Here is a 26337-nt window from a genome sequence, read left to right on the forward strand (position 1 = left end):
GTATTATCTTCCAAATTCAAACTGCTGTTAAGAGGGTGTGTTATTTTCCCGTTGGGACAAGTTAACTCCGTGAAGGTTGTATTTGATGAACTGAAGGAAAGCTGCTTCTTATCCCCCCCACTCTCTTTGTCTCTCTCTCTCTCTCTCTCTCTCTCTTTTATCTCTCTCTAATTTCAGTCTATTCATTATTCTCTTTTATGTATTCTTTCGTTAATATCTATACTTCTACTCTCTTGATGCATATTTAGTATGTACTTTCTGTGTGAATTGTAGTGTTATTTTTAGTCTGTGTTTATTAAACCTCCAAAAGACATTTAATGAGTTGAATCTGTTATTCTGCCACATACACAAAGTCAATGAAACTTGCGATCTAATGTTACCTAACTGCTTATGCTACTATGTTAGTAAAGTAAACTGTATGACCATCTGAAATATTGAACTTGTCCTGATCAGTAAAGTTAATGTTTCTTATGCGCTCGTAAAGCAGTAATCCCATATTGAGAATTGATTTGAAAAGTCTATAACTAATTTGCAGGACAAACTTAGTAGGATAATTTCAAGCAATTCCGTAAAGGGTTACTTGTATTTAATTAAACAATTTTCCCTATCGGAAAATTTTAATACGTAATGAACAACTGGCAAATTATATTCATAAATTCATGAATATTGAATATTAAATCCCTTTTGAGTTAATTATTCCCCGAGACATTAAACTCAAATAAGTCATTGTTGTTACATGGTCTATGCATGTTCCTAACAGCAGCCACCTTTTCCGGGTCTGGTTTAAGTCCATTTACAGTCAGCAAGTGACCCAAGTAGCTCACTTCTTTAGCTTTGAATGGACATTTTTCTGGATTTAGTTTTATGTTCCTTTCTCTGATGCGCTGCTTGACTTTTTCCAGTCTCTTGTCATGTTGCTGCTCATTTCCCCCCCGGATCAATGTGTCATCCACAATCACTTCAACACCTTCCAAGTCTTCAAATGTTTGTGACATAATTCTTTGAAACATCTCCCCAGCACAGCTGATTCCAAACGGCAGTCTTTTGTAGGCAAATCTTCCAAAGGGGCTGTTGAAAGTGCATAATTTGGAACTCTCTCTGTCCAATTTTATTTGCCAGTAGCCAGACTGTGCATCGAGTGTGGTGAATACTTTAGCTCCTGTCATTCTTGTTACCACCTCCTCAATTGTTGTCATTGGCTAATGCTCTCTTTCAATTGCTTTATTCAAATCTTTTGGGTCGATGCATATTCTGACTTTTTTCTTTTCTGGTTTCCATATAGTGACCATACTGTTGACCCAAGCTCTGGGCTCCACCACCCTTTCAATGACTTCCAATTTTTCCATCCTTTCCAACTCTTCCATAACTTTGTTCCTGAGGGCCACCGGAACTTGTCTAGGTGGATGTATGGAAGGCTGAGCATCAGGTTTGAGTTTGTTCCCCTTCGATACAGCCTAGTCCTTTGAAGACATCTGCATATCTTCCTTTAATGTCGCTGTGTTGTGATGTAACTGCCGCTACACGTTTGATGAGTCCCATTTGCATGTACATTTTTAGTCCAAGCAGGGGCTGTACATCATCCTCCAAAATTTGGCATTCAATGTCATGATATTTGCCTTTGTACTCACCTAACAACAAGCATTTGCCTTTGGGTTTCAAACACTGCCCTCCATATGTGACCAACCTTGCTTTTGATTTCTCCATCTTGGAACAGCTTTGGGCAGGTATTGACTGTGGAATGATATTGCATTGAGCTCCTGTATCAATCTTGAATTTTGTTCTATGGCCATTCAGTTTGATGGTCACCATTCAATCCTCTCCATTTTTTGCGTTCACAGCGTCCACATAAAATTAATCTTCTGAATCAGTCTCTTCAGACACAGTATTTATATTTTTCTGAGGTCTGGTGGACATGCATTTACTTGCAAAATGATTCTTTTTTCCGCATCTTTTGCAGTGTTCTCCATATGCGGGACATTTACCTTTGTCATGATCCTTTCCGCAGTACTTACAGTTCTGTATGATGTAATGTGACGTGCCTGGATCGTTGGCAATTGCTTCGTGTCCTGTTCGCGTTTTTCTCACAGTGTGAACTTCTGCTTCTGATGCAACTTGAATTTGAGACAGCTGTGCGCGGCTCGCCTCGGCTGAGCGGGACATTTGAATTGCTTTATGCAAGTCCAAATCAGTTTCTCTCAGCAGCCTGGCCCTCAGTTTTTTACTATTTACTGTCCTTTTTTTATTTTACTAGAATTACTATTCTGTCCTTTATTAGACTGTCACATAATTGTTCGTACTCACATGACTTGGCTTTGGTTTTGAGATCCTTAACGAACTGATCGATGCTTTCCCCCGATGCTTGGACTCTCGAATTGAAAATGCGGCGTTCAAATGTCACGTTCTTTTGGGGTTCGAAGAAGTTTTCGTACTTTTTAATGACTTTATGACTTTAATGTCATTTTTGTCTTCAGTTTCAGCAAACTCAAACGTGTGGGAGAGGAATGGGGGGTTACAAATTACCCTTTAAAACAACATCTGACTACTCCCTAAACACGGATTCTAATTACAAGATGTTTCTTTTCACTACCTTTTTGTTTGTTTTTTTCCCCTTCCCCTCTTTCCTTTTATTCATTTCCCATTATATAGCAGTTGTTTATTGTGCCTTGTTTTGTTCCCCCCCCCGACTATATGTATTATGTCCAATTACTGTATGTATTTCATGAATAATAAAAAGTTAAATAAATCCTTTGATGATACAAATATCTTCATTTTGCATCATCTGAGGATTTTTTGCACAGAGGCTAAAGACTACAGCCAGTAGAGGGAGCTATTTCTGTATGTTTTCAACCCTTCCATAGGGGGTGGGATCACACTCACAGCACGTGGGCAGCTGCAGGAAAGGCATGAACTTAAAATGTGCCAGACTGAACACGCCCTGTGAATGACTGCCGTGAGCCCGGACGCGTTTACCTCAACTCTCATACCGAGAGCTCATTCAGCTCATTCATAATGGTGAATGTACTCTGACTCCTGCAGCGTTTGTACTGTGACACTCGCTCAGTGGCTAAATTGCATTATATTGAACAGTTGAACAGTTTTTAATTGTAGTGTCTGTTCCCTAACTGAACTGATTTTATGAAAATGAACACTATGGGCAAATAATCCAGTAATCCAGTAGCGGTGGCTTTGGGGGTGGCTTAGTAGGGCAAAGAAGCAATTCTGGGAAATGTCTTTCGTTCCCATGAGACAAAAATACATTTTCTGTCTTTTCTCATAGTCTGTCTTTTCAATAATTTCACATTTCTACTACATTAATGACCCAGTTTATATACAGATTCATCTTCCCAGCGGTGAAGTACCCCTTAAATAATTTGGAATAAGAAATGGGGAATTCAATCAAAGATGCCAATTCAGCTGTATTAATGAAATTAAAATGAAGTTGTCAGAATGGCCAGTCAGTGCTGTTAAACATCAGAAGTCTTGAGACAATAAAAAGCAGATGATGACGCAGAATTTCTTTTTATCACAGTTTGGACTGACTTAACCTAAGATAATATCACATGACAAACAACAATCATAAAATACCACACTGGTGTGTTAACGGCATTGGCAAATCGAAATTATTTCAAAGACTTTTGCTCCTGTAGGACAAGACCGTCTAAACTACTGCAAGTAAGCATTAATATTTCCACACAGTTGTTTGGGGGAATAATGCAATTCATTTAATATTTGAAGTTATATTTCCTGACATAGAATCAAGTGTATTTTTGGAGTATTTTGGGGGAAGTTTCATGTGAAAGGAAAGGCATGTATATTAGTGTCATTCGTAGATGAGGAGGGGAGTATGTTCCTTACAGTTTTACAAAGGTTAAAAAATTAACTATTACTGAGAACAAATAAGATATTCATGGCAATAAGGTCTTTAATGTCGCAGTTAATAACGAACAGAGTTTCTCTCATGACTAGATGTTTTCGGGTAATTTTTATTGATAGACAGACTTTGTGATCATGTTCATGTGGGTGGGTAGGGGAGAAACCTTGAAACTCAGTAGTCCAGCTCCATATAAAGAGTCAGTTTATAGGTTTTTGGAAGACAAAGTTTAAGTCGCCAAGAAACTGAAGTAGAAAACTTTTTTTTTTTCTGCAATGTGAAATAGCCGAGTGAAATGGATTATTGGAAAAGTAAATATGTTTTTGTTCTGTGCATTGGCTGTTGATTGGATGTTGAGATGTGGCTGTTGCACACAAACAATGGACTAAATGAATGAATCAAGAACTGCACAATTTTTTTTTTAAATAAACTGAAACATGCACGGAGGAATTGTTCACATTAAAGGGTAAAACACCCTTTCTGGATCATGTTAATCTTGAGTGTACCTATCTAGTATTGCATCCTTCATATCTGAAGAGTCTTCAGTTTTATCACATTTATAAAAGACAGATTCTTTCCAAAAACATCCAAGCTCAGGAAGGTGTGCAGTGGGTGGAACTAAAAAGTCATGTGCACACAAACACACAATATGTCATGGCATTATCCCTGGATATCTTTCGATTCATTATACAGTGGAGCAAAAACGGTATTTATTTTTAAATTGGTCAGCCACCAATTGTGCAAGTTCTCCCACTTAAAAAGATGAGCGAGGCCTGTTATTTCCATCATAGGTACACTTAAACAATGGGAGACAGAATGAGAAAAAAAATCCAGAAAATCACATGATTTTTAAAGAATTTATTTGCATATTATGGTGGAAAATAAGTATTTGGTGAATTACAAAAGTTAATCTCAATACTTTATTATATACCCTTTGTTGGCAATGACGACCATCAGTAACATGCTATACTGCCAGGGACTAAAATCCTGCAGTGCCAGTCGTGTCCCCCTCCTTAAGCCAGTACATGTCCGGGTCTTTCAAAAGTTTGCTAGAGAGCATTAGGATGATCTAAAAGTGGATTTGGGAGAATGTCATATGGTGAGATGAAACTGAGATGAATAAAAACTCAACTTGTAGTGATTGGAGGAGAACGAATGCTGAGTTGCACCATACCTACTGTGAAGCATGGGACATCATGCTTTGGGGCTGTTTTTCTGCAAAGGGACCAGGACAACCGATCCGTGTAAAGGTCTTTCAGCATGACAATGATCCCAAACACAACTTCTGTGATCAGAGATATGATCATATTTGCGACAATTATGGATGAGTCTGGCCGCCGCATTTTGGACTAATTGAAGACGGGAGATTTGAGAAACTGATATACCGCAATATAGTGAGTTGCAATAATCCAGTCGACACGTGATGAAAGCATGAACCGCCATTTCCAGAGTTATAGGAGTGAGAAAGCCTTTGATTTTAGTAAGTAAGCAAAGTTGATAGAAACCAGATGAGACTACAGATGAGATGTGTTTATCAAACTTTAAAGACTGGTCAACAAGAACACCTAAGTTCCGCACTCCTGTAGATTTAAAAGGAGATAGACTCCCCAAGTCTGGGCATGTGTACTGGGACCTTTCACTTGGGCTGAAAACAATGACCTCGGTCTTATCATCATTAAGGAATAGGAAATTTTGAGCTAGCCAAGCCTTCACCTCCTTTAAGCATAGATGAAGAGAGTGGAGTGCTGTAGGATTATTGCGCTTGATTTGGAATGTAAATTTGGGTGTCGTCTGCATAAAAGTGGAAAGATATACTGCGTTTCCTAAAAATTGTGCCCAGCGGTAGCATGTAGAGAGAAAATAGAGAGGGAGCCAAAATAGAGCCCTGTGGAAGACCACATCTCAGGGGTGCCATGGAGCTGGAGAAGTTTCCCATTTTTACTAAAAACTTTCTGTCAGTAAGGTAAGACTGAAACCATGACAGGACAGAGCCTTTTATGCCCACCCACGTCTCCAGTCTAGCTAACAGAGTAGGGTGGTCAACGGTGTCAAAAGCTGCCGACAGATCTAGAAGAACTAGAACCACATTGTCTCCACAGTCAGTGGAGAGATAAATGTCATTTAGCAATCGCAGGAGAGCGGACTCAGTGCTGTGGGCAGTCCTAAACCCCGATTGAAAGACCTCATATATAGAGTTATTGGACAAAAAGTGTTGGAGCTGATCCAGCACGATTTTCTCCAATAACTTGGAGATGAAAGGTAGGCCAGAGATCGGCCGGTAGTTTTTTAAAACAGAAGGATCCAGTGAAGGCTTCTTGAGCAAAGGAGTGATCGTAGCCACTTTAAGATTGGCTGGAACAGATCCAGTGCTAAGACACTTGTTAATAAGGGATACCATACCTGAACCCACCGTGTTGGTGATTAATTTTTAAAATCTCGGGTGAATGATATCATTTGGGCAGAACGATGGTTTGAGCTTGGAGCTCACATCCTTTATTGTCTGGAGGTTAATGGGAACAAAAGCATCCCAAACACAGGAGGTACGCGGCATAATAGGGGGCAGAGTTAATTTCGTTAATTTGATTTTGTTTTTATTGTTAATAAAAACAAAATCACTGTGTCCAATGGATTATGTTCAGGTGGTCCGTGTTCCGATGGTCCTGAGTTCACAAAGAGCCTGGAGGACTCTGATGGGATGCTTCGTGGTGGCAGTACTGCATGCTTGGAAGGAGCACAGGGCATTATCCAAAACTCCAGAGGCAGTTCCGGTGGTCCCAGTTCCGGTGGACCGTGTGCCGGTGGTCCCAGTTCCAGTGGACACTGCTGTTGGCCCAGGAAATGCCTCCCATGGTTCCTGCCTCTCACCGCGCCATCCTGGCCACCTGAGCTCTGCGAGCCACCCTGGCCTTCTGAACTTTTTGTTTCACCTGTTTCCCCTTTGTCTGTCCCTCCCTTGTCTGCCTGACCCGCCCTGGTATGGCCCTCCCATTCCTCCTGTCCCGCCCTGGTCTGTCCCCCCCATTCCCTCCGCCCCGCCCTGGTCTGTCCTTCCCACCTCGCCCTGCTCTGATGGAGTGTCTGGTAACCGCTCCATAGGGAAGTGGTAATGTAACATGCCTGTCCTGTCTCGTGCACATGTGGGTTTTGTTATAGTGGCCCCTTTTTAATCTCATTATTGGTTTAATTTGCTCCACCTGTGTTCCCTCATTCCCTGCTTGATTTGTCCCCTTTTATAAGCCCTGCGTGTTTGTCAGTCTTTGTCGGATCATTGTTTTGTCATGTCCACATCTCCCGTTTCTCTGAGTTCCTGATGGTACGTTTGTGGTTCTATTTATGTTTAGTTGGTTTTTCCCCATAGTGGGTTTTGTGTTGTGTTTGTTTCTTTTGTTTAATAAATGTACTCCTTTTTTGCATATGAGCCTTCCCCTTAGTTTCCTTTAAGTTCACGTCACAGAACGTGCGATTTGCTGCATTGATTGTAAGCTGTCTGATCTAGAAGTGACTGAGTTGGCATTGCTTCTCACATCATTGCTGACGTGAACCCCGTAAAGTTATACTAATGTAGCCTAACTGAACCTAGAACAATTCAGATGAGATCTGCACTCACCTGCATGAAAAAGGATATCAAGACAAGATCAAAAATCCAGGCAACACCCATGTAATCATCCCTGAATGTTTTCACGAATTTAAGCTAAGTTCCCTTTTTAATGCCTTTGCTTAGCAGGTTATCAGGGTAGGCTATTGGACTCGTTGCTAAGGTCATCTGTGTTGCTTAGGCTTCTAGTCATTTTCAGTAATTGCTTGTGCTAGGCTATGCATTGGTCTGGGGAGTCTGCTCTGTATTTTCTACTGCACAAGAGGCGTGATCAGCAGGCATAGTTCAAATGACTATGTGCACAATCGGATAGTCCTTCAGCCAATTAGACCAACGTTCCATTGCTTCTCTATCCGTCATTGTGTTAAACCCGCTAATAGCGCGCCAGGTGGATAAGCCAGTTTGTGAGTGCACACCACAAAACTGTAACAGAAGCAGAATAGAAATATGTACAGGTTTCCAGCCTGAGCTGCAGGGCGAAATCAAATGGACAGCAGATCGGATTGGGTTTACCCAGTCTATGATTATGTCTTAATTACCTCAGAACATTGATATATATATTTAATAATAAAAGGAGGGAGGAGAATTAAGGAATTTAGAATCTTGGTTGTTCATAATAGTGTGAAAACAAACAAAAAATAAACAGATCATTTACTTAAACCAATATTCCATATCTGAAGATTTTACATTGTTTTTGGATAGATTCAATTATATTAGCATGCTTTTTAGAGTGTCTGATTAAGTTGACACAAATTATGTTATGGAGTGAATATATATCTTTTTTTTTTTTTTTTTGAAAAAAATATTTAGAAATAAGCCTATTCCATTTCATGGTTCATTATCTGAGACCTTTGTCTACAAAAACTTTTTTTATATATATAATGTAGTCGTTTTTATTTTTTAACATCTAAAACATGTTTTATCCCTTATCTCAAGAATCAGTGTATGGCATCATATTTAAAATAAACAGCACGCACCTGAAGAAAAAATATACAGCCAAGTGACCAAAACAACATAAGCTTATAGAAATCGTGGTTTTGACTAATCGCGGTATACGAGCTCATGTGACATTGCTGTGCTGCAAAGTCGCAAAAGCTTTTCATTTGGATGTGTTTTTTAGAGCTGCTGTTTAAAAACATGTGATTTTAATCTGCTGAAGCGCAATTAGCAGCGAAAGACAATTCTTTTCAGTAAATGCGCACACACACATAGATTGCGTGAGAAATTAACTGGGGTGCGTTTCCCAAAAGCATTGTTAGCCAACTATGGTTGCAAGTTCCACCATTATCAACATAGTTCAAGAAGTCTGTGTTTCCTGAAACAATAGTTCCATCGAACATTCGCAAACAGCATCACAAACTTGTGTGTTTGCAACGACAGATCTCGATCGGTGGTTAGAAGCATAGTTTCTTGTTAGCATGACGTGGACTTAATAAATCCTTATCTTGAGCAAAATAAGAAAGCTGATATTAATTACAATCTATATCTTTTATTTAGAATATAAACAAATGTAATGTATGTCTTTTAGTTTGTAAATTAAGTAATTTAAAGCACCTTTTTTGAAGAGTGTGCATGTGCGGTTATGCCCTAGTACGTAAGAACGTGCTTATGATTGAATCTAAAAAATTCAGCAGTAGAGCGCTATCAACGGCTCAAGCCTCCGTTACCAGCTTTATGATGATGTTTCGGATTCTTTAAATCTTCTTAAAATATTCTTTAAATATATCATCAGATCGATGTCTTGAGGTGTGGTAACCGTAGTGTAAGCGGAATAAATAACTCAGGTCCGTTGAATTATAAGAAATATAATGCACACCCAAGGTGTAATGGCCACTCCTCTTCGTGTCGTGACTGCATCCCTACCTTGGATGTGCACTATTTTTCTAATAATTCAACGGCCCGTCGTCACTTATTACACCACCACCTGCGTGGTAGAATGACAGATTTGCCACAATACGGTTTTGGGAAACAGTCGTGACTAGCTAGTTTATTTTTTTCAACGATGCAACTTACTATGGTAGTTAAGCAGTGAGTTAAAGTGACATGTATTTGCAAGAGTTATACTTGTCCTAATTGAATGTAGCCTAGAAATCTAGACACACCCTAGAAGCAGAAAATTTAATCTTTCCACGAGTGTTGTCTAGCAACTCTCAATACCCTTCTGAGCTGTATTCCCCTAACTCTTGCCGGGCCAATCACATCGTGTATAGAGTCGGTGGGCGGGGCCATAATGACGACGGCCGAGTTGCGTTTGCGTGCTTCTAGTAAACACAGAAACTGGCGAACGGCGGCGGTCTTTCAAATCAGCTTTGACTGCGACTCTGGAAGACTTGGAGTTAAGCTTTTCTCTGAGAAAAGAACGGCACTGAAGTCATTCTTAAAAAGGGAAGATGTGTTCGGGGTTTTGCTGACCGGATATGGCGAACGTTTAATCTATCAACAAGCTCTGTTTCACCTTCGTTGCTCTGGTTGGTTGTAGCGCTATCCTATCGCGTGCAGAGGGAGTTTTAAAGACAATCGTTTATCCCGCCCCTCGGATTGAGCCCTGTCAATGGTGAGTTTCCAGACCAAACATCTTGATGTGGGTCTGGCTTGTCAGGCTAAATTGAATGTACAGTTAAGAAAGAACTACAGGACGAGCTTCAAATAACCTAACAAACCGGATTATGTCAGATCATCAACAGTAAAATCAAATCAAATAAGCACAGACCCTAACAAATCTAGAAGTCACTTACATTTGTATATACACATTTAATCCACAATCTATTTTCGGAAAGCTCGAGAGCTCATGGATGTTTTCTCTGCAACACGTGGACAGGACATGCACTGTAAAAAAATACTATTTCAGTCTTTCTACTTCAAAATTTCACCTTCAATTCAATGTGTTACTTGTTTCTTTGACACAATTTTCATACTGGTGGTACATTTCTTAAATAATTACAAGTAATCCTACAAAAAAATAAAAATAAATTGTGCCTGGGATCAAGGTCCACTGGAAAGTCTGAAAGGCCAATCAGCATTGTTAATCATTACCAAATAAATTCAAATAAAACTCTTGAACTTGAACTTGAACCAAAGTCCAAGTAGACAATGCAGAATATCTTGGAGATCTTGTCTCTAGATTGGACTGCTTTGGAATCAAGTGACAAGCAACAATAAGTTTTGTAAAGGACAGATATTATTTCAAGTGTTTCATATATTTCTAATTTATCTTTCTAGTGAACAAGACCATAGGTAAGTTTTTATTGTATTATTTTTTAAATACTGTTATTTTATATGGTGCGTTCAAGTCCTGGGAAGTTCATTTTAACGAGATGGGAAGCTGTGTGACATCAGATCAGGTTTTTTTGGGGGGGGTAGTATTAATTTCATTAACAAAAATATTTTCAACTTTATTTTCCACATAAAAGACGAGATAATGATGAGACAATAAACGATAAAAGTGACTATTTCAACAATATTGTTGGCAAAAAAAGAACCCTCCTTTTTTCTGTTAAAAGGATTAAAAAAAATTGCCTGGTGTTTTACTTAATAATTGCAATCTGGCCACCATGTGCAGAAACTCTGATCTGAGGATGATCTGAAAACACTGACTAACAAACAAGATGGAGTATAGCGATCTCTGTTTGAGATGTTTTGCTTTTTCAGACAGTCTGTGTTCTGTCTCTAAACGACTGTTTGAAGACGACACATGTTAAAACAAGTTTGTAAAAGTGAATAACGCTAAAAAGGGAGATTGAATAAAATAAAAGGGGGAAAGATAAAATGTCCATTTTAGAACATAATTTTGTGATAATAAAAGGTATTCTGTGTTTGAATCTTTATTTAAAGATGACCTATTATGCAAAATTCACTTTTACATGTTTGAACATTAATGTGTGTACACAGCTTGTGTAACGAACTACCCTATAATCATAAAAATCCACCCACTCCTTTTTTTATAATCCCAATAAATAAGCAGTTTTTGAACAGTGTGTTCTCAGACAAAAGCCCTGCCCACTTGTTGCTCTTGTCACACCACGGTCTGTCCAGCAGAGGGAAACTGAGAGCACAAGACCTTCCACATCTTCCTAGTTCACTGCTCATTATCAGTTCAATGAAATCCCCTGAGCCTAGCTTGTTAGAGTGTTAACAAATGTATATTTAAAGACTTGCATTTGCTTGTACCTTTGTTCAGTCTTGAAGTTATCTTGCCTAGCCTTTGTGTTTACTTGTTCAGACTATCCTGAAAGACTTTGCGTAGACCCTTCTGACCAACTTCTCTGGTAATCTTCTCTGGTAATCTCTGGTTTTATGTTTTTGGAGTCCGTTGCCTGCAAATCCAGTGTGGATTTGTGCCTTGCTCTACTTAGCTCTGATGCTGGATCCTTTGTTTTCTCAAGAATACTAAGTAAAGACTTTATTTGTTTCCTTCTATACCTGCCTCCTGTTATTATCTGCCAAATAGGTCCACACCGCCCAATAGCACAGTCCGGGTTCGAATCCGGACCTGACAGCTCTGCCCTATTAGCATTGATCATGATCCCTGAGTGAGCCGCACAGTCCACCAGGTTTATACACTCACTAGAGCAGCACTAGTCATAAAATGTCTCAACTATTTAAACATAACTGTTCTGTTTTTGGCTATAATAATAAACTCCTGGAGTCTGAGCACCTGAGGATTCAGTGGATTCATTTCATTTGTTGAGGAAATGTGCCCAAGAATTAGCTAAATTAGAATATTCTGTTTCCAAAAGTTTTGGTACACTTGCCTTTACATGTGCATGAACTTTAAAGGAAGTGTATGTAAGATTGTGGCCAAAACTGGCACTGCAATAACTTTCAAATGACTGCAGAGTCATTTGCTCTCTCCCCCTGACTCAAGGTTGCCAGATAGGCAGCAGGAATGTTTGTAGCTGAAGCTGTGGTAACTAGAGCAGAGCTGGCAACCCGGATGCCCAAACACTACTGACTTAGTGATTGGTCGATAGGTGGAGGGTGGAGCTTCAGGCCAAAACACAACATTTCAACATCAACAGCAATCGATGGCTCCAACAACAACTTTTAAATGACAATATACTGGCCGGACTACAGTTGTCAGTTATATAAGTAATATATTTGAAATTAATATGATTTCTTAATGTCTATTGACATATCAGGGCCATTTTATGATTCATTGAAATACATTTCTTACATACAGTTCTATTAATGACATCCCATTCTTAATCCGTAGAGTTTAATATGGAGTTGGCCCATCCTTTGCAGATTTAACAGCTTAATCCCAAAGGTGTTCTATCAGGGTGAAGTCAGGACTCTAAAGGTCAGTCAAGTTCCTTCACACCAAACGCGCTCATCCATGTCTTTATGGACCTTGCTTTGTGCACTGTTCGGCTATGGAAACCCATTCCATTAAACTGTCTACACGCTGCTCTTGAGCTAATCTGAAGGCCACAAAGTTTGAAGGTCTGTAGCTATTGACTCTGCAGAAAGTTGGTGACTGTGCTGATTTGGGGACATGGCCTACCCCTTTGTGGCTGAGTTGCTGTTGAGAATTAACAAATCACAGGTTGTGGATTTTATTGCATTTTACAAAATGTTCCAATTTTCATGGAAACAGGGTTTTTATAACAAATCAGCTATTGTATAACTAAATACAGTTTTGTTTCACATGTCATTGTGTATATCACATTTAAATAAATTTTTGGGATCATGATCAATTAATAAAAAATAAAAAAAGTTAAATGATCAAATTAATAACAATTGATACAAGCTCACACAAATTTAATGAATGTGTCTATATGAAACTATACAAGACTTCTGTTGTTTGCTTTTCAATGTATTAGCACAATGTTTAATCTCTGTGTCGTGAGGAGTGATCTTAATGATCTAAAGTGATTTATATATATATATATATATATATATATATATATATATATATATATGTACTGTTACCAAATATTGTCTAAATCACTTCAGATCATTAATTATATATATAATTTGCTTGTTTGCTTTGTCTAATTGTTTCATCTGAACTATCATGATATTCTCAGTCACACATTGTTTTTTCCAGATCATGATGAGCATATGATTGTCTTCAGCGACAAAGATCCAGTGCTGATCTGTTTTCAGTGGCAGTTTAGCTGCTGATTCTCAGAGAAGCGAGGAAAGGACTTTCTCTATAAGATGAGTCAATCAAAGAAACAGAGGTAAGACTGTGCACAATCATTTTAACCGACTGATGTTTCAGGTTTGCTCTGTAAAGAAAAAGGCCTTTTCAACAAAGAGCTTTCTCTCACCATAGCCATCTCAAATGCTGTGCAAAACAATTTAGAACTTCCTTTAAATGTTTTTAGATTGTCACATGTTAAAAACAAATTAAAACTGGTTTCTTATTTAATTGACATTAAACATATTTAGCTGTGCTAAATGTTAATGTAGCATTTGTATTAAGTCCTGTACAGCCTAACCGAACGAAACTTTATTTACTTAGAGCATGTCAAAATGTAAATGGCAAACAGGGCTTTATAGACAATAGATACAGTCGGCATCTGGTCATAGTTCAGGGCATATTCAGCATGGGGGAAAACACTGCAAACATTGTGTGTATTTGAATGACAAAAATGTCGTATTACGAGTCATTGACGCCTGCTGACCGGCAACGGTACATTGCAAAATAGGTTATGATTGCCCTTATTTAATAAAAAAAAAACATATGGCTAATGTATCATTGTTTTGTCATAATCAACACAGGATCAAATCCGCCTTTTGCAGAGCTTGCGCTTCTCTCTTTTCTCATTACAAATCACCTCAGAAAGGCATTTATTTTCAATAAAAAAAAAATAAGAAAATGTTCTAAATGTGGAAATAAAGTGCCTAACAAAATAACAAAATGTTTAATTAGGATAAAAGCTGGGTATACTATAGGGATAGGGATATGTAGGGAGGGCTTTTAGTGTTCCTTGAAGGAACGGCACTGAAGTCATTCTTAAAAAGGGAAGATGTGTTCTGAGTTTTGCCAACTGGATACGGCCTTAGCACCCTAATATCAGGCTCACATGAGTCCTGTTCTGTGTCTGTAAAGAGTAACAATTCAAAAGGGAATGGACCAGATTTCAGTGAGGAAGTTTGGTTCACCCAGCCGGTTGTTATCGCTTGGAATACCCTCAGCTTCGCGTCGGGGTCCTGATCACTCTGTCGGGGTTTATTCTGCGATAACAACCGGCTGGGTGTACATTATTCCGCTTATTACACGGCTACTAGTCCCAAATAAATTAGACACAAAATATTGTCTTGAGATTATATTAGATTCTTAACTGACATGCTCATCTTCCCAAAAATATTTCCAACGATCTATCGGGTAATAATGTCATGCACACAATGTCAGCGCAGCTAACTACGGCAGCTGGTTTAGTCCAAAAATGATCAGTACTTTTGCAGTTGGTTCTGTTCGAGGTCGGATCACGTTCTCACCACAAACAAACCGCTCCAGAGTTCGTTTGAAAACGTTCCGAGACCACCTCTTCAAGGAGGTCTCGGTACGCTTGTTTGGTCCGCTTTTGGTGCGCACCCGAGTGCGATTGCTGCTATCAGACCTGACCAAACGAACCGCACCAAAGAGGGAAACAAACTCTAGTACGATTCAACCGAACTAAATGAGGCAGGTGTGAAAGCACCCTAAGATCAGGCTCACATGAGTCCAGCTCTGTGTCTGTAAAGAGTAACAATTCAAAAGGGAATGGACCAGATTTCAGTGAGGAAACGCCGTCAGCTACTCAAAGGTAGTTCATGTGGGTTTTTTTTGTTTTGTTTTGTTAGAGCATTGTATTAATTCCTACTAAGATATTTGAGAAAGAAATTTACTAAATAAAACAAAAATTCACAGAACACATTGTCTCCTAGTCTGCTTTCCTCTTTATTGAACTCTGCCTGGAGCTTCTTTTCAGTAACTCATTTACACAGGAAGCCACTAGGAGACAAAACATGAATATGTTCTTCCATCCATTCAGTCATAGATGGACAAAATGCATGGCTATACTGCATTTAATTACTGTTTGCAACACTAAAACTTTTCCAATAATTCTGTTCTGTAATATTGTTCTTTCTTTGTGTCATTAGTGTAAGATCAGGCTCACATGTATCCAGCTCTGTGTCTGTGAAGAGTGACAATTCTAAAGATGATGGACCAGATTTCAGTGAGGAAACACGATCACCTCACAAAAGGTATTTCATGTGTTTCTTCTTATTGGTCACACACAGACTGTTGGAAAATATTTCAGTTTATGATTCAAAATAAATAACATTCAAATTTTTCAAACAGCAGTCCTCTAAAAAGTTAAATAGAACAGATTAAGAACATCAGCAAAAAAAATATATTTTTGTAATATCCATTTAATTGTGGTGCGCTGATATAACTGTGGTAAGCATATTAAATAGGGCTGCATGATATGTAAGGGATAATGTACACCCAGCCGGTTGTTATCGCTTGGAATACCCTCCGCTTCGCGTCGGTGTCCTGATCACTCTGTCAGGGTTTATTCTGCGATAACAACCGGCTGGGTGTACATTATCCCGCTTATTACATGGCTACTAGTCTCAAATAAATTAGACACAAAATATTGTCTTGAGATTAAATATTTTATTAGCTCTTCCGCAAAGCAAAACAGTTCCAACCTGCTTTAAGCCTCTATACACATCGGTTATAGAGTCGGTGGGCGGGGCCATAATGATGACGGTCGTGTTGCGCGTGCTTCTAGTAAACACAGAAACTGGCAAACGGCGGTCTTTCTAATCAGCTTTGACTGGAAGACTTGGAGTTAAGCTTTTCTCTGAGAAAAAAGAACAAAGAACGGCACTGAAGTCATTCTTAAAAAGGGGAGATGTGTTCGGAGTTTTGCCAACCGGATATGGCGAATGTTTAATCTATCAACAAGCTCTGCTTCACCTTCGTTGTTCTGGTTGGTTGTAGCGCTATCCTATCGCGTGCAGAGGGAGTTTGAAAGACAACCGTTTATCCGCCCCTCGGATTGAGCCCTGTCTATGGTGAGTTTCCAGACCAAATATCTTGATGTGGGTCTGGCTTGTCAGGCTAGCATTTTTCAGCTTGTTTGGTTCCTTTTCATACCACACTGATTGCTTTGGTCCGAACCAGTTGAAACAAACCAAAACGCAGGCACATGACAACATCCACATCACTCATTGGCCATAGTGTATTTCCTAAACTGCTTTTCAATTGGTCAGAATTTACGTGTGGAAAAATTCCAACAGAAGAGGCAAAGCCAGCAAACTACACTCTAAAAAATGCTGGGTTAAAAACAACCCAAGTTGGGTTGAAAATGCACCGACCCAACAATTGGGTTGTTTTAACCCAGTGGTTGAGTTGTTTTAACCCAGTGGTTGGGTTAAATGTTGCTTAGGACAACCCAATTGCTGGGTAAGAACAACTCAACCATTGGGTTAAAACAACCCAATTGTTGGGTCGGTGCATTTTCAACCCAACTTGGGTTGTTTTTAACCCAGCATTTTTTAGAGTGTATAATAACACTATGGAGAGACAACTGCGCGGGCCAGTTTTGTCCCTGGCCATAATCTACTACACTGTGTGTATTTACCACAGTATGCAAACAATACATTTCTATAATGAAGCGCGGATGCGACGTGAAAACAACATTCTAATGCACTGCAGACGGCGAGCGCGTATCACTCGTCACTTCAAGCAGAGGCGTGCATTAATTATTCTTAATAATTAATGCACAGTGTTGTTTGTGGTGAGAACGTGATCCGACCTCGAACAGAACCAACTGCAAAAGTACTGATCATTTTTGGACTTCAAGGAGGTCTCGGCACGCTTGTTTGGTCCGCTTTTGGTGCGCACCCAAGTGCGATTGCTGCTATCAGACCTGACCAAACGAACCGCACCAAAGAGGGAAACGAACTCTAGTACGATTCAACCGAACTAAATGAGGCAGGTGTGAAAGCACCCTAAGATCAGGCTCACATGAGTCCAGCTCTGTGTGTAACGAGGACTCAGGTGGATTGGGATCCATGTGCAGTTTATTGGAAACACACAAACTCACAGTAATAACAGGCGGAGGTCGGTAGCCAAGAATTAGCAGTAGTATCACAGGCAAGGCGTAAATCTTAATCATACCAGGCAAGGGTCAGGGCAGGCAGCAAACAGTCGAATAACCAGAGTCCAGGCAAACACAGGTTAAGATGGCAGGCAGCAAGAATCAGAGTCGATAAACAGGCAGGTTCATAAACAGGCAGATCAGAATTAACAATGGGAAAACGCTCAGAAATGTCGCCGGGGCAGAACAAGACTTCGCAGTGTGTGTGTGTGTGCTCAGAGAATATATAGGCCAGTTGATGGGGAACAGGTGGATGGTAATCAGTCCCGGCATGTGGGATTATGGGAAATGAAGTCCGTGAGTGAGTTAGTACTCTGGTGAGCGCGACCTCTGATGGCCGACGGTGGGATCTTCACCAGCGGTTGTGACAGAGCCCCCCCCCTGCGAGCGGCTCCTGACGCGGGCGCACATCCGACGCCGGGGTCTTCCTCGGGGTCGTGGGGCCGGTTTCTCCGGGTAGGTCCTATGAAAGTCATTGATTAGGTTGGGGTCCAGAATGTCCTCTGAGTTGACCCAAGACCTCTCCTCCGGGCCGTACCCCTCCCAATCGACCAGATACTGGATCTGCCGCCCCCGGCGTCTGGAATCTAGCAACTCCCGCACGGAAAACGCCTCCTCGCCATCCACGATCATCAGTGGGGGGCCTGCTTCACTGGACTCTTGCTCCACCCTCGGACCATCAGCCGGTTTCAACAGAGACACATGAAAGGTGGGAGAGATGCGGTAAGTGGCAGGTAATTCTAGACGATATGAAACTGAGTTAATCTGTTTGACTATTTTGAATGGACCCACATACCTGGGACTGAGCTTCCTACACGGTAGCCGTAATCGTAGATCCCGAGTGGATAACCACACCCACTGTCCTGGTGTATAGTCAGGATGAGGACGGCGATGACGATCCGCTTGTTCCTTGACCCTGTTTATTGCTCGTTGGAGATGTACATGAGTTTGGTTCCAGATGGTCTCGCTGCGCTGAATCTAGTCGTTTACTGCAGGAACCTCGGATGGCTCCCCGGACCATGGGAATAGTGGTGGTTGGTATCCTAGGATGCATTGGAATGGCGTTAACTTGGTAGCAGGTTTGAGGATAGAGTTTTGCGCATACTCCGCCCAGGGAAGGAAGCGACTCCAGTCTGTTTGGTTCTGCTGGCAGTACATTCTGAGGAATTTGGATATCTCCTGATTCAGGCGTTCAGTTTGTCCATTAGACTGTGGGTGGTAACCAGAGGTGAGGCTTATATTAACATTTAACAATTTGAAGAAAGCTGACCATACCCTTGACGTAAATTGAGGTCCTCTGTCCGAGACAATATCCTCTGGAAGACCATAGTATCTGAATACGTATTGAAGCAGGTGTTCAGCAGTTTCGAAGGCTGTGGGTAACTTAGGTAGAGGGATTAGTCGACATCCTTTGGAAAACCGATCAATCACAGTTAGTATAGTGGTGTTACCTTGAGATGGAGGTAGATCAGTAACGAAGTCGATAGCTATGTGAGACCATGGACGCTGAGGGATGGGTAGTGGTTGTAATAGACCTGCTGGGAGTTGTTTAGGGGTCTTTGCTGCGGCGCATGTGTGGCAAGCATTGACGAAGTCTGCAACATCTGCTTGTAACGAGTCCCACCAGAATCGGTTCCTTATTAGCCTGGTTGTCGTGGTGATTCCCGGGTGACCGGAGCTTGTAGAGGAGTGTACCCATCGAATTACCTTCTCCCTGAGCCCTGGCGGCACAAAGGTACGATCGTTGGGACATGCAGCGGGAGGCGGGTTCTGCTCGTGTGTTTGTGCAATCTCTGACATGATGTCCCATTGAACTGGAGCGACGATGAGGGTGGGTGGGATAATTGGGTCTTGCAAGGTATCCTGTGGAGCGCTGTCAAACTGACGTGACAACGCATCTGCCTTGATGTTCTTGGAACCTGGAATGTAGGTGATAAAGAAATCAAATCGGGTAAAGAAGAGTGCCCATCTAGCTTGCCTGGGGTTTAGTCTCTTGGCTGAGCGCAAGTACTCAAGGTTGCGATGATCCGTCAGCACCAGGAATGGATGTCTCGCTCCCTCAAGCCAATGACGCCACTCCTCAAAAGCTGCCTTCATGGCTAGAAGTTCGCGATTGCCCACGTCATAGTTTTGCTCCGTTGTTGACAATTTTCTGGAATAAAAAGCACAGGGGAATAATTTAGGCGGGTTACCTTGCCGTTGTGAGAGAATGGTGCCAATTCCCGTGTTAGAGGCGTCCACCTCCACCACAAAGGGTAGTTGAGGGTCCGGGTGGTGCAGGATGGGTGCCGATGTGAATCTATTCTTCAGGTTACTGAATGCTTGCAAGGCCTCGGCAGACCATTGTAGCTTGTTGCCTCCTCCTCTTGTCATGGAAGTGAGTGGTGCAGCGACTGAACTGTAACCTCTGATAAAGCGCCTGTAGAAGTTGGCGAACCCCAAGAATCTTTGCAGCTCTTTCAGAGTGGTGGGTTGAGGCCATTCCACGACTGCCCGAACCTTTCCTTCATCCATCGCCACTCCCTCTGGGCTAATGACATAACCAAGAAATGTTACTGAGGTTTGGTGAAACTCACATTTCTCTGACTTGGCGTACAGCTGGTGCTTGATGAGGCGCTGCAAGACCGTTCGTACGTGTTGAATGTGTTCTTCCATGGTGTTTGAATAGATGAGGATGTCGTCGATGTATACCACCAGACATTGATGCAATTGGTCTCGAAAGATGTCGTTGACGAAGGATTGGAACACCGATGGACTGTTGGACAGGCCGAAGGGCATGACGAGGTATTCATAGTGCCCATTACTAGTGGAGAATGCCGTTTTCCATTCGTCACCCTCCCGGATGCGAATGAGGTTATAGGCAGACCGAAGGTCCAACTTGGTAAATACTTTGGCAGATCTAAGTTGTTCTAAGGCAGCGGGTACCAGTGGCAGAGGATATCTGAACTTGACCGTTATATCGTTAAGCCCACGGTAGTCGATGCAAGGACGAAGGCCTCCATCCTTCTTCCCCACGAAGAAGAATCCCGCAGCAGCCGGTGAGGTAGATGGTCGGATGAACCCCTTGGCCAGCTCCTCTTGAATGTATGTTTTCATTGCTAGATCCTCCGGTTCGGACAGAGGAAAGATGCGACCCCTAGGCGGAGTGGTACCAGGTAGCAGTTCGATGGCGCAGTCTGTGTCGCGATGAGGAGATAGTTGTGAGGCTTTGGTCTTGCTGAAGGCTTCTAAGAGGTCCGCGTATGCCGAAGGAATACCTGGTGTGGAGTCCTTGGTGTGGTGCATGCTGGTAGATCGAATGGGTAGTAGCCTGACAGAACGGATGCAGCGGGAGTGACATGAAGGACCCCATTGGGTGATCTGCTTATCCTGCCAGGAGATCTGCGGGTTGTGGTCTTGTAGCCAGGGGAAGCCCAGAATAATCGGGTTGTGTGGAGAATGAATGACGTAGAACTGGATGGATTCAGTATGTAGAGCACCCACTTGTAAGTGAAGATCGATGGTGGTGAACTGTACTTGTCCGGTCCCCAGAGGGCGCCCACCTAGCGCTGCCACTGCCAGAGGAAAGTTCCATGGGTTTAGCGGTATTTCATGTTGACGAACCAGACCTTCATCAATGAAGTTGCCTGCAGCTCCAGAGTCTATTAATGCCTGGGTTGTAATTACTTTAGACTGGTAGGTTACTGTGACTGGAAAATCTAGGCAGTTGTGGTGAGAAACAGTGGAAATGAGCAAACTCACCCGGCGGGGCTGTGGTTGCGATGGTCGGGTCGGGCACTCGGCTCTGCGATGTCCGGAAAGACCACAGTAGAGGCACAGATGATTTCGGATGCGGCGCTCTCGTTCCTCAGAAGAGATGTGTGTGTGACCAATTTGCATTGGTTCATCACTGTTGTCGAGGGGCTGAGAGAGCATCGGATTGCCACCACTTCGTGGTCCTCGGCGAGAGCGGATGAGGTTGTCAATGCGAATCGCCAGTTCGATGAATTGATCCAAACTCTTGTCCTCATCGCGGCATGCGAGTTCTGACTGTAGTTCCTCATTGAGGGCTTGGCGAAACAGGGTTTTCAAGGTGTCCTCTACCCACACGGTTTGTGCTGCTAGGGTGCGGAAAGTGAGCGCAAATTCTGCTGCCGTACATCTCCCTTGCCGGAGGGCGAGCAGCTGTTCACCTGCGTTTCGTCCTCCCTCAGCATGGTCGAAAACTATGCGTAGGCGTTGAATGAAGTTGGCATATGTAGTGCTCTCGCGGGTTCGTTCGTCCCAGACTGCTGTTGCCCAGTCAAGTGCTTTCCCAGTGAGCAGTGAACAGATTAGTGAAATCTTACCAGAGTCTGTGAAGTACAGGGTTGGTTGTTGGGCCAGAAAGATGGAGCACTGCATTAAAAATCCCTTGCATTTGGCCGGGGTGCCGTCAAACTTTTCAGGGAACGCCAGACGTGGGCTGCTCGTTGGTGTTGTAACAGGTGCGGTTGGTGGCTCTTGGCGTGGTAATGGTGCATCGGCCGTTGCTGGTGTAAGATGGAGGCTCTGCACGGCCTTAACCAGTTCCTCCGTCATGCTGGTCAATCGTGTGAGTTGCTGGTGATGCATCATTAGCTGGCTGGCTTGTAAGGAGAGCTCTTGTGTGAAGCGAGAGAAGTCTGCTGGATCTGTGTTTGGCGAAGTCTTCTGTAACGAGGACTCAGGTGGATTGGGATCCATGTGCAGTTTATTGGAAACACACAAACTCACAGTAATAACAGGCGGAGGTCGGTAGCCAAGAATTAGCAGTAGTATCACAGGCAAGGCGTAAATCTTAATCATACCAGGCAAGGGTCAGGGCAGGCAGCAAACAGTCGAATAACCAGAGTCCAGGCAAACACAGGTTAAGATGGCAGGCAGCAAGAATCAGAGTCGATAAACAGGCAGGTTCGTAAACAGGCAGATCAGAATTAACAATGGGAAAACGCTCAGAAATGTCGCCGGGGCAGAACAAGACTTCGCAGTGTGTGTGTGTGTGCTCAGAGAATATATAGGCCAGTTGATGGGGAACAGGTGGATGGTAATCAGTCCCGGCATGTGGGATTATGGGAAATGAAGTCCGTGAGTGAGTTAGTACTCTGGTGAGCGCGACCTCTGATGGCCGACGGTGGGATCTTCACCAGCGGTTGTGACACTGTGTCTGTAAAGAGTAACAATTCAAAAGGGAATGGACCAGATTTCAGTGAGGAAACGCCGTCAGCTACTCAAAGGTAGTTCATGTGGGGGTTTTTAGTTTTGTTTTGTTAGAGCATTGTATTAATTCCTACTAAGATATTTGAGAAAGAAATTTACTAAATAAAACAAAAATTCACAGAACACATTGTCTCCTAGTCTGCTTTCCTCTTTATTGAACTCTGCCTGGAGCTTCTTTTCAGTAACTCATTTACACAGGAAGCCACTAGGAGACAAAAATTCACCATGGAAAATAGATCATGCAACCAAACATGAATATGTTCTTCCATCCATTCAGTCATAGATGGACAAAATGCATGGCTATACTGCATTTAATTACTGTTTGCAACACTAAAACTTTTCCAATAATTCTGTTCTGTAATATTGTTCTGTAAATATTTCTTTTCTTTGTGTCATTAGTGTAAGATCAGGCTCACATGTATCCAGCTCTGTGTCTGTGAAGAGTGACAATTCTAAAGATGATGGACCAGATTTCAGTGAGGAAACACGATCACCTCACAAAAGGTATTTCATGTGTTTCTTCTTTTTGGTCACACACAGACTGTTGGAAAATATTTCAGTTAATATTTATCATAAATCGTTATAATTCAAAATAAATAACATTCAAATTTTTCAAACAGCAGTCCTCTAAAAAGTTAAATAGAGCAGATTAAGAACATCAGCAAAAAATATATATATTTGTAATATCCATTTAATTGTGGTGCGCTGATATAACTGTGGTAAGCATATTAAATAGGGCTGCATGATATGTAAGGGATAATGTACACCCAGCCGGTTGTTATCGCTTGGAATACCCTCCGCTTCGCGTCGGGGTCCTGATCACTCTGTCAGGGTTTATAACAACCGGCTGGGTGTACATTATCCCACTTATTACACGGCTAGTCTCAAATAAATTAGACACAAGATATTGTCTTGAGATTAAATATTTTATTAGCTCTTACGCAAAGCTTCCGTGAAGAAAAACAGTTCCAACCTGCTTTAAGCCTTTATCTATTGCTGAAGATTTGCCATATGCCCTTGAAAATGAATGCTGAAAGGGTTAGTTTACCCAAAAATGAAACCAAGCCTATGATTTACTCACCCTCAAGTCATTATAGGTGTATATGACATTCTTCTTTCAGACAAATACAATCGGAGTTATATTTAAAAATCCGAGCAGTAGTTGTAGTTGTGTTTGAAGTCCATAAAAAATGCAGCTGTCCGTCAAATAACATGCTCCACACGGCTCTGATGGGTTAATAAAGCCTTCTGATTCGAATCGATGCGTTTGTGTAAGAAGAATATCCATATTTAAAACTTTATAAAGGAAACCGCCTCGAAGTCTTCCATTGTAGCCATGGCTGTTTAAGCCACAAGATGGTGCCAGCGTTAAGCATAGAAGTAGTACCGGTCAAGATAACTTGTAGTACCCGGATGGGCGGGTGTTATCTGGGAATAACGTACCGCTGGAATGCACGATTGACCCATCAGAATCAAGTATTTCACAGAGCCGTGTAATAAATAGTTTTAACATCAATATGGTGATGTGTGCATCTGCAATAGTCACATCTCAGGATGTGTTATGTCAAGAATAGGGATTGTAGTTGATCCATGTGATTCATTTAACTATCATAGAGTGAAAGTTTATTATTTGTCTGTGTTTATAAGTCGAGTCAGGCATAAAGCGCAGGAGGACTGGAACTTGCATGCAATTTTCTGTGCGCACACACAGAGCCACACTGACAGCATCTAAATGCAGAATTGTCTGTGTAATCATCTTAAAGGGACAGCAGCCTAATATACCCACAGCTGTTTTTCACTGTTGTCACTTTACTGTTGTATCTTTCTATTGTATTTATCTATGCTTGTAATTTTCTATGCAGATTCACTCCCCTACGAAATCACCCCAATTTTTCTAGAATGATTAATTCTTTTCAAATAGAGATATTAAAATCAGCTTGTGAAATTGCTTTTATAATATCGCAACATAAATATATCACAGAAAAACAAAATTGCGATGTAAGTTTTTTTTTCTTCCAATATCATGAAGCCCTAATATTAAAATACCTGTTGTCAGTGCAGAATTTACTTATATTGACCAGCCCATGTGATATTTGATTATAGGATATAAAATATTACATTAAGAGACTAATTAAATAAATCCTACACTTTAACAGTGTGAACTTAAACAGTGAAAAGGAGTAAGGGGGAATGCTTGGGTAGCTATCTTGAAACCAGTGGGGCTATCGGTAAGAACGGGTCCAGTCTATTCAAATCAGGTATATAGTCTTTATTGAACATTTAAGCAGGTATTGTGTATGCATATGTATGCATGTGTGTGTGGTTTCTACAAGGCAACAGAGAAATACAGTGTTTTAGTTTCCCAATAAACAATGCCAAATCAGGTACAAGGCAACTACAAATGATACATTGAATTCACAGGCAATAATGGAATGAAACTCTCCCTGCGTCCCAATTTGCATTCTATCCATACTAAATAGCACTCAAAAATAGAATTAGTATGTTACAAATCGTACTAGAGAGTATTCCAAAGATACCCGGATGGTTTACTATTTCCGGTCCGAATCCGAATTCCGGATCGATGTACACTCTGACGGCTGATATTGCCGACAACCCATTGCGAGTTGGACGAGGATTCGATCAGAACTACAAATGTGGATAAAAAGCGTTAAAAAACTACAAACATGACGGATGTGCGAGTCTGACGGTTAAGAAGTGAGGTTTAGATGAAGGGGTTTGAGTGACCATCTAACAGTATTTAACCTGACAAAATATATTTATTTAGTGCTATCTACATTATATTTCACCTGCAGCAGCATTGTGAACTTTTGTAATTACACGTTTGGCCATTGACTTTTAAATGCTTCATTATATTTAAACTGCAAACACATGAGGCGAGTCTCTGCATTAAAGACACACACATGGCAGATCTACATTTCTACATGGCTACATTTCTCTCCGATATGGTAGGAAATTAAACTGACTGAATCTGGAGGATTTGAACTTTGTGATGATTGACAGGTCAGTTAAACGGTGACGGGATGCACGTAACTAAGCGACAGAGTCCGTTAAAGATGACGAAGTAGTATGTCCCGGAGCTTGCATTCTTTTCTGCTACGCTCTCAAAAGTATGTACTTTTTCTTCACAAAAAGAGTACATACGTTTAGGCGAATTGGGATGCAGCATCAGTCCTCTGCATGGCACAGGTGCAGCTAATAAAGCCTGTGAAAGAGTCCTGATTGGCTTGAGATTGGTTGGGGGAACTAGGGGCTAACAGGCAAATGAACAAGCTAAGAGGGGTGTGGCCCTTTCTTCGAGGGTACAGCTTAGGGACACAAAAACTTCCCAACAAGCAGCTATTGCTTTCGTTTTCTCTTTGTTAAAGAAATGTTTGCAAGTGATTTCTCTAATATGTTTTCTGAAAATGCAGTGTATTATTTATTCTCTAACAGGCTTCGAAGGAACCACAAGAATTTCACAGACAATCTCCTGTCAATCTTCCTGGTAGGAAAAACACATTTGTATACATGTTTACTGGGCTCTAGAC

General features: G+C 41.4%; 1 protein-coding gene across 2 annotated transcripts in view; it reads left to right on the forward strand.

Annotated features, from left to right (window-relative positions):
• The first annotated feature begins 10567 nt into the window (after nucleotides 1-10567).
• Nucleotides 10568-26337, forward strand: part of LOC137040136 (NLR family CARD domain-containing protein 3-like) — a 129288-nt gene continuing 113518 nt past the window's right edge. The window contains exons 1-6 of one of the 2 annotated variants that reach the window (XM_067415551.1): nucleotides 10568-10700; nucleotides 12679-12765; nucleotides 13516-13651; nucleotides 15561-15665; nucleotides 23189-23293; nucleotides 26243-26294. In XM_067415551.1, coding sequence (XP_067271652.1) covers nucleotides 13629-13651; nucleotides 15561-15665; nucleotides 23189-23293; nucleotides 26243-26294 — 285 coding nt within the window. In that variant the 5' untranslated portion in view covers nucleotides 10568-10700; nucleotides 12679-12765; nucleotides 13516-13628. The remainder of the gene's footprint in view (nucleotides 10701-12678; nucleotides 12766-13515; nucleotides 13652-15560; nucleotides 15666-23188; nucleotides 23294-26242; nucleotides 26295-26337) is intronic. The other variant, XM_067415552.1, reaches the window with a different exon arrangement.

This window comes from Pseudorasbora parva, chromosome 14 (assembly GCF_024679245.1).
Source record: "Pseudorasbora parva isolate DD20220531a chromosome 14, ASM2467924v1, whole genome shotgun sequence".
In the NCBI taxonomy this organism is placed as follows: domain Eukaryota; kingdom Metazoa; phylum Chordata; class Actinopteri; order Cypriniformes; family Gobionidae; genus Pseudorasbora; species Pseudorasbora parva.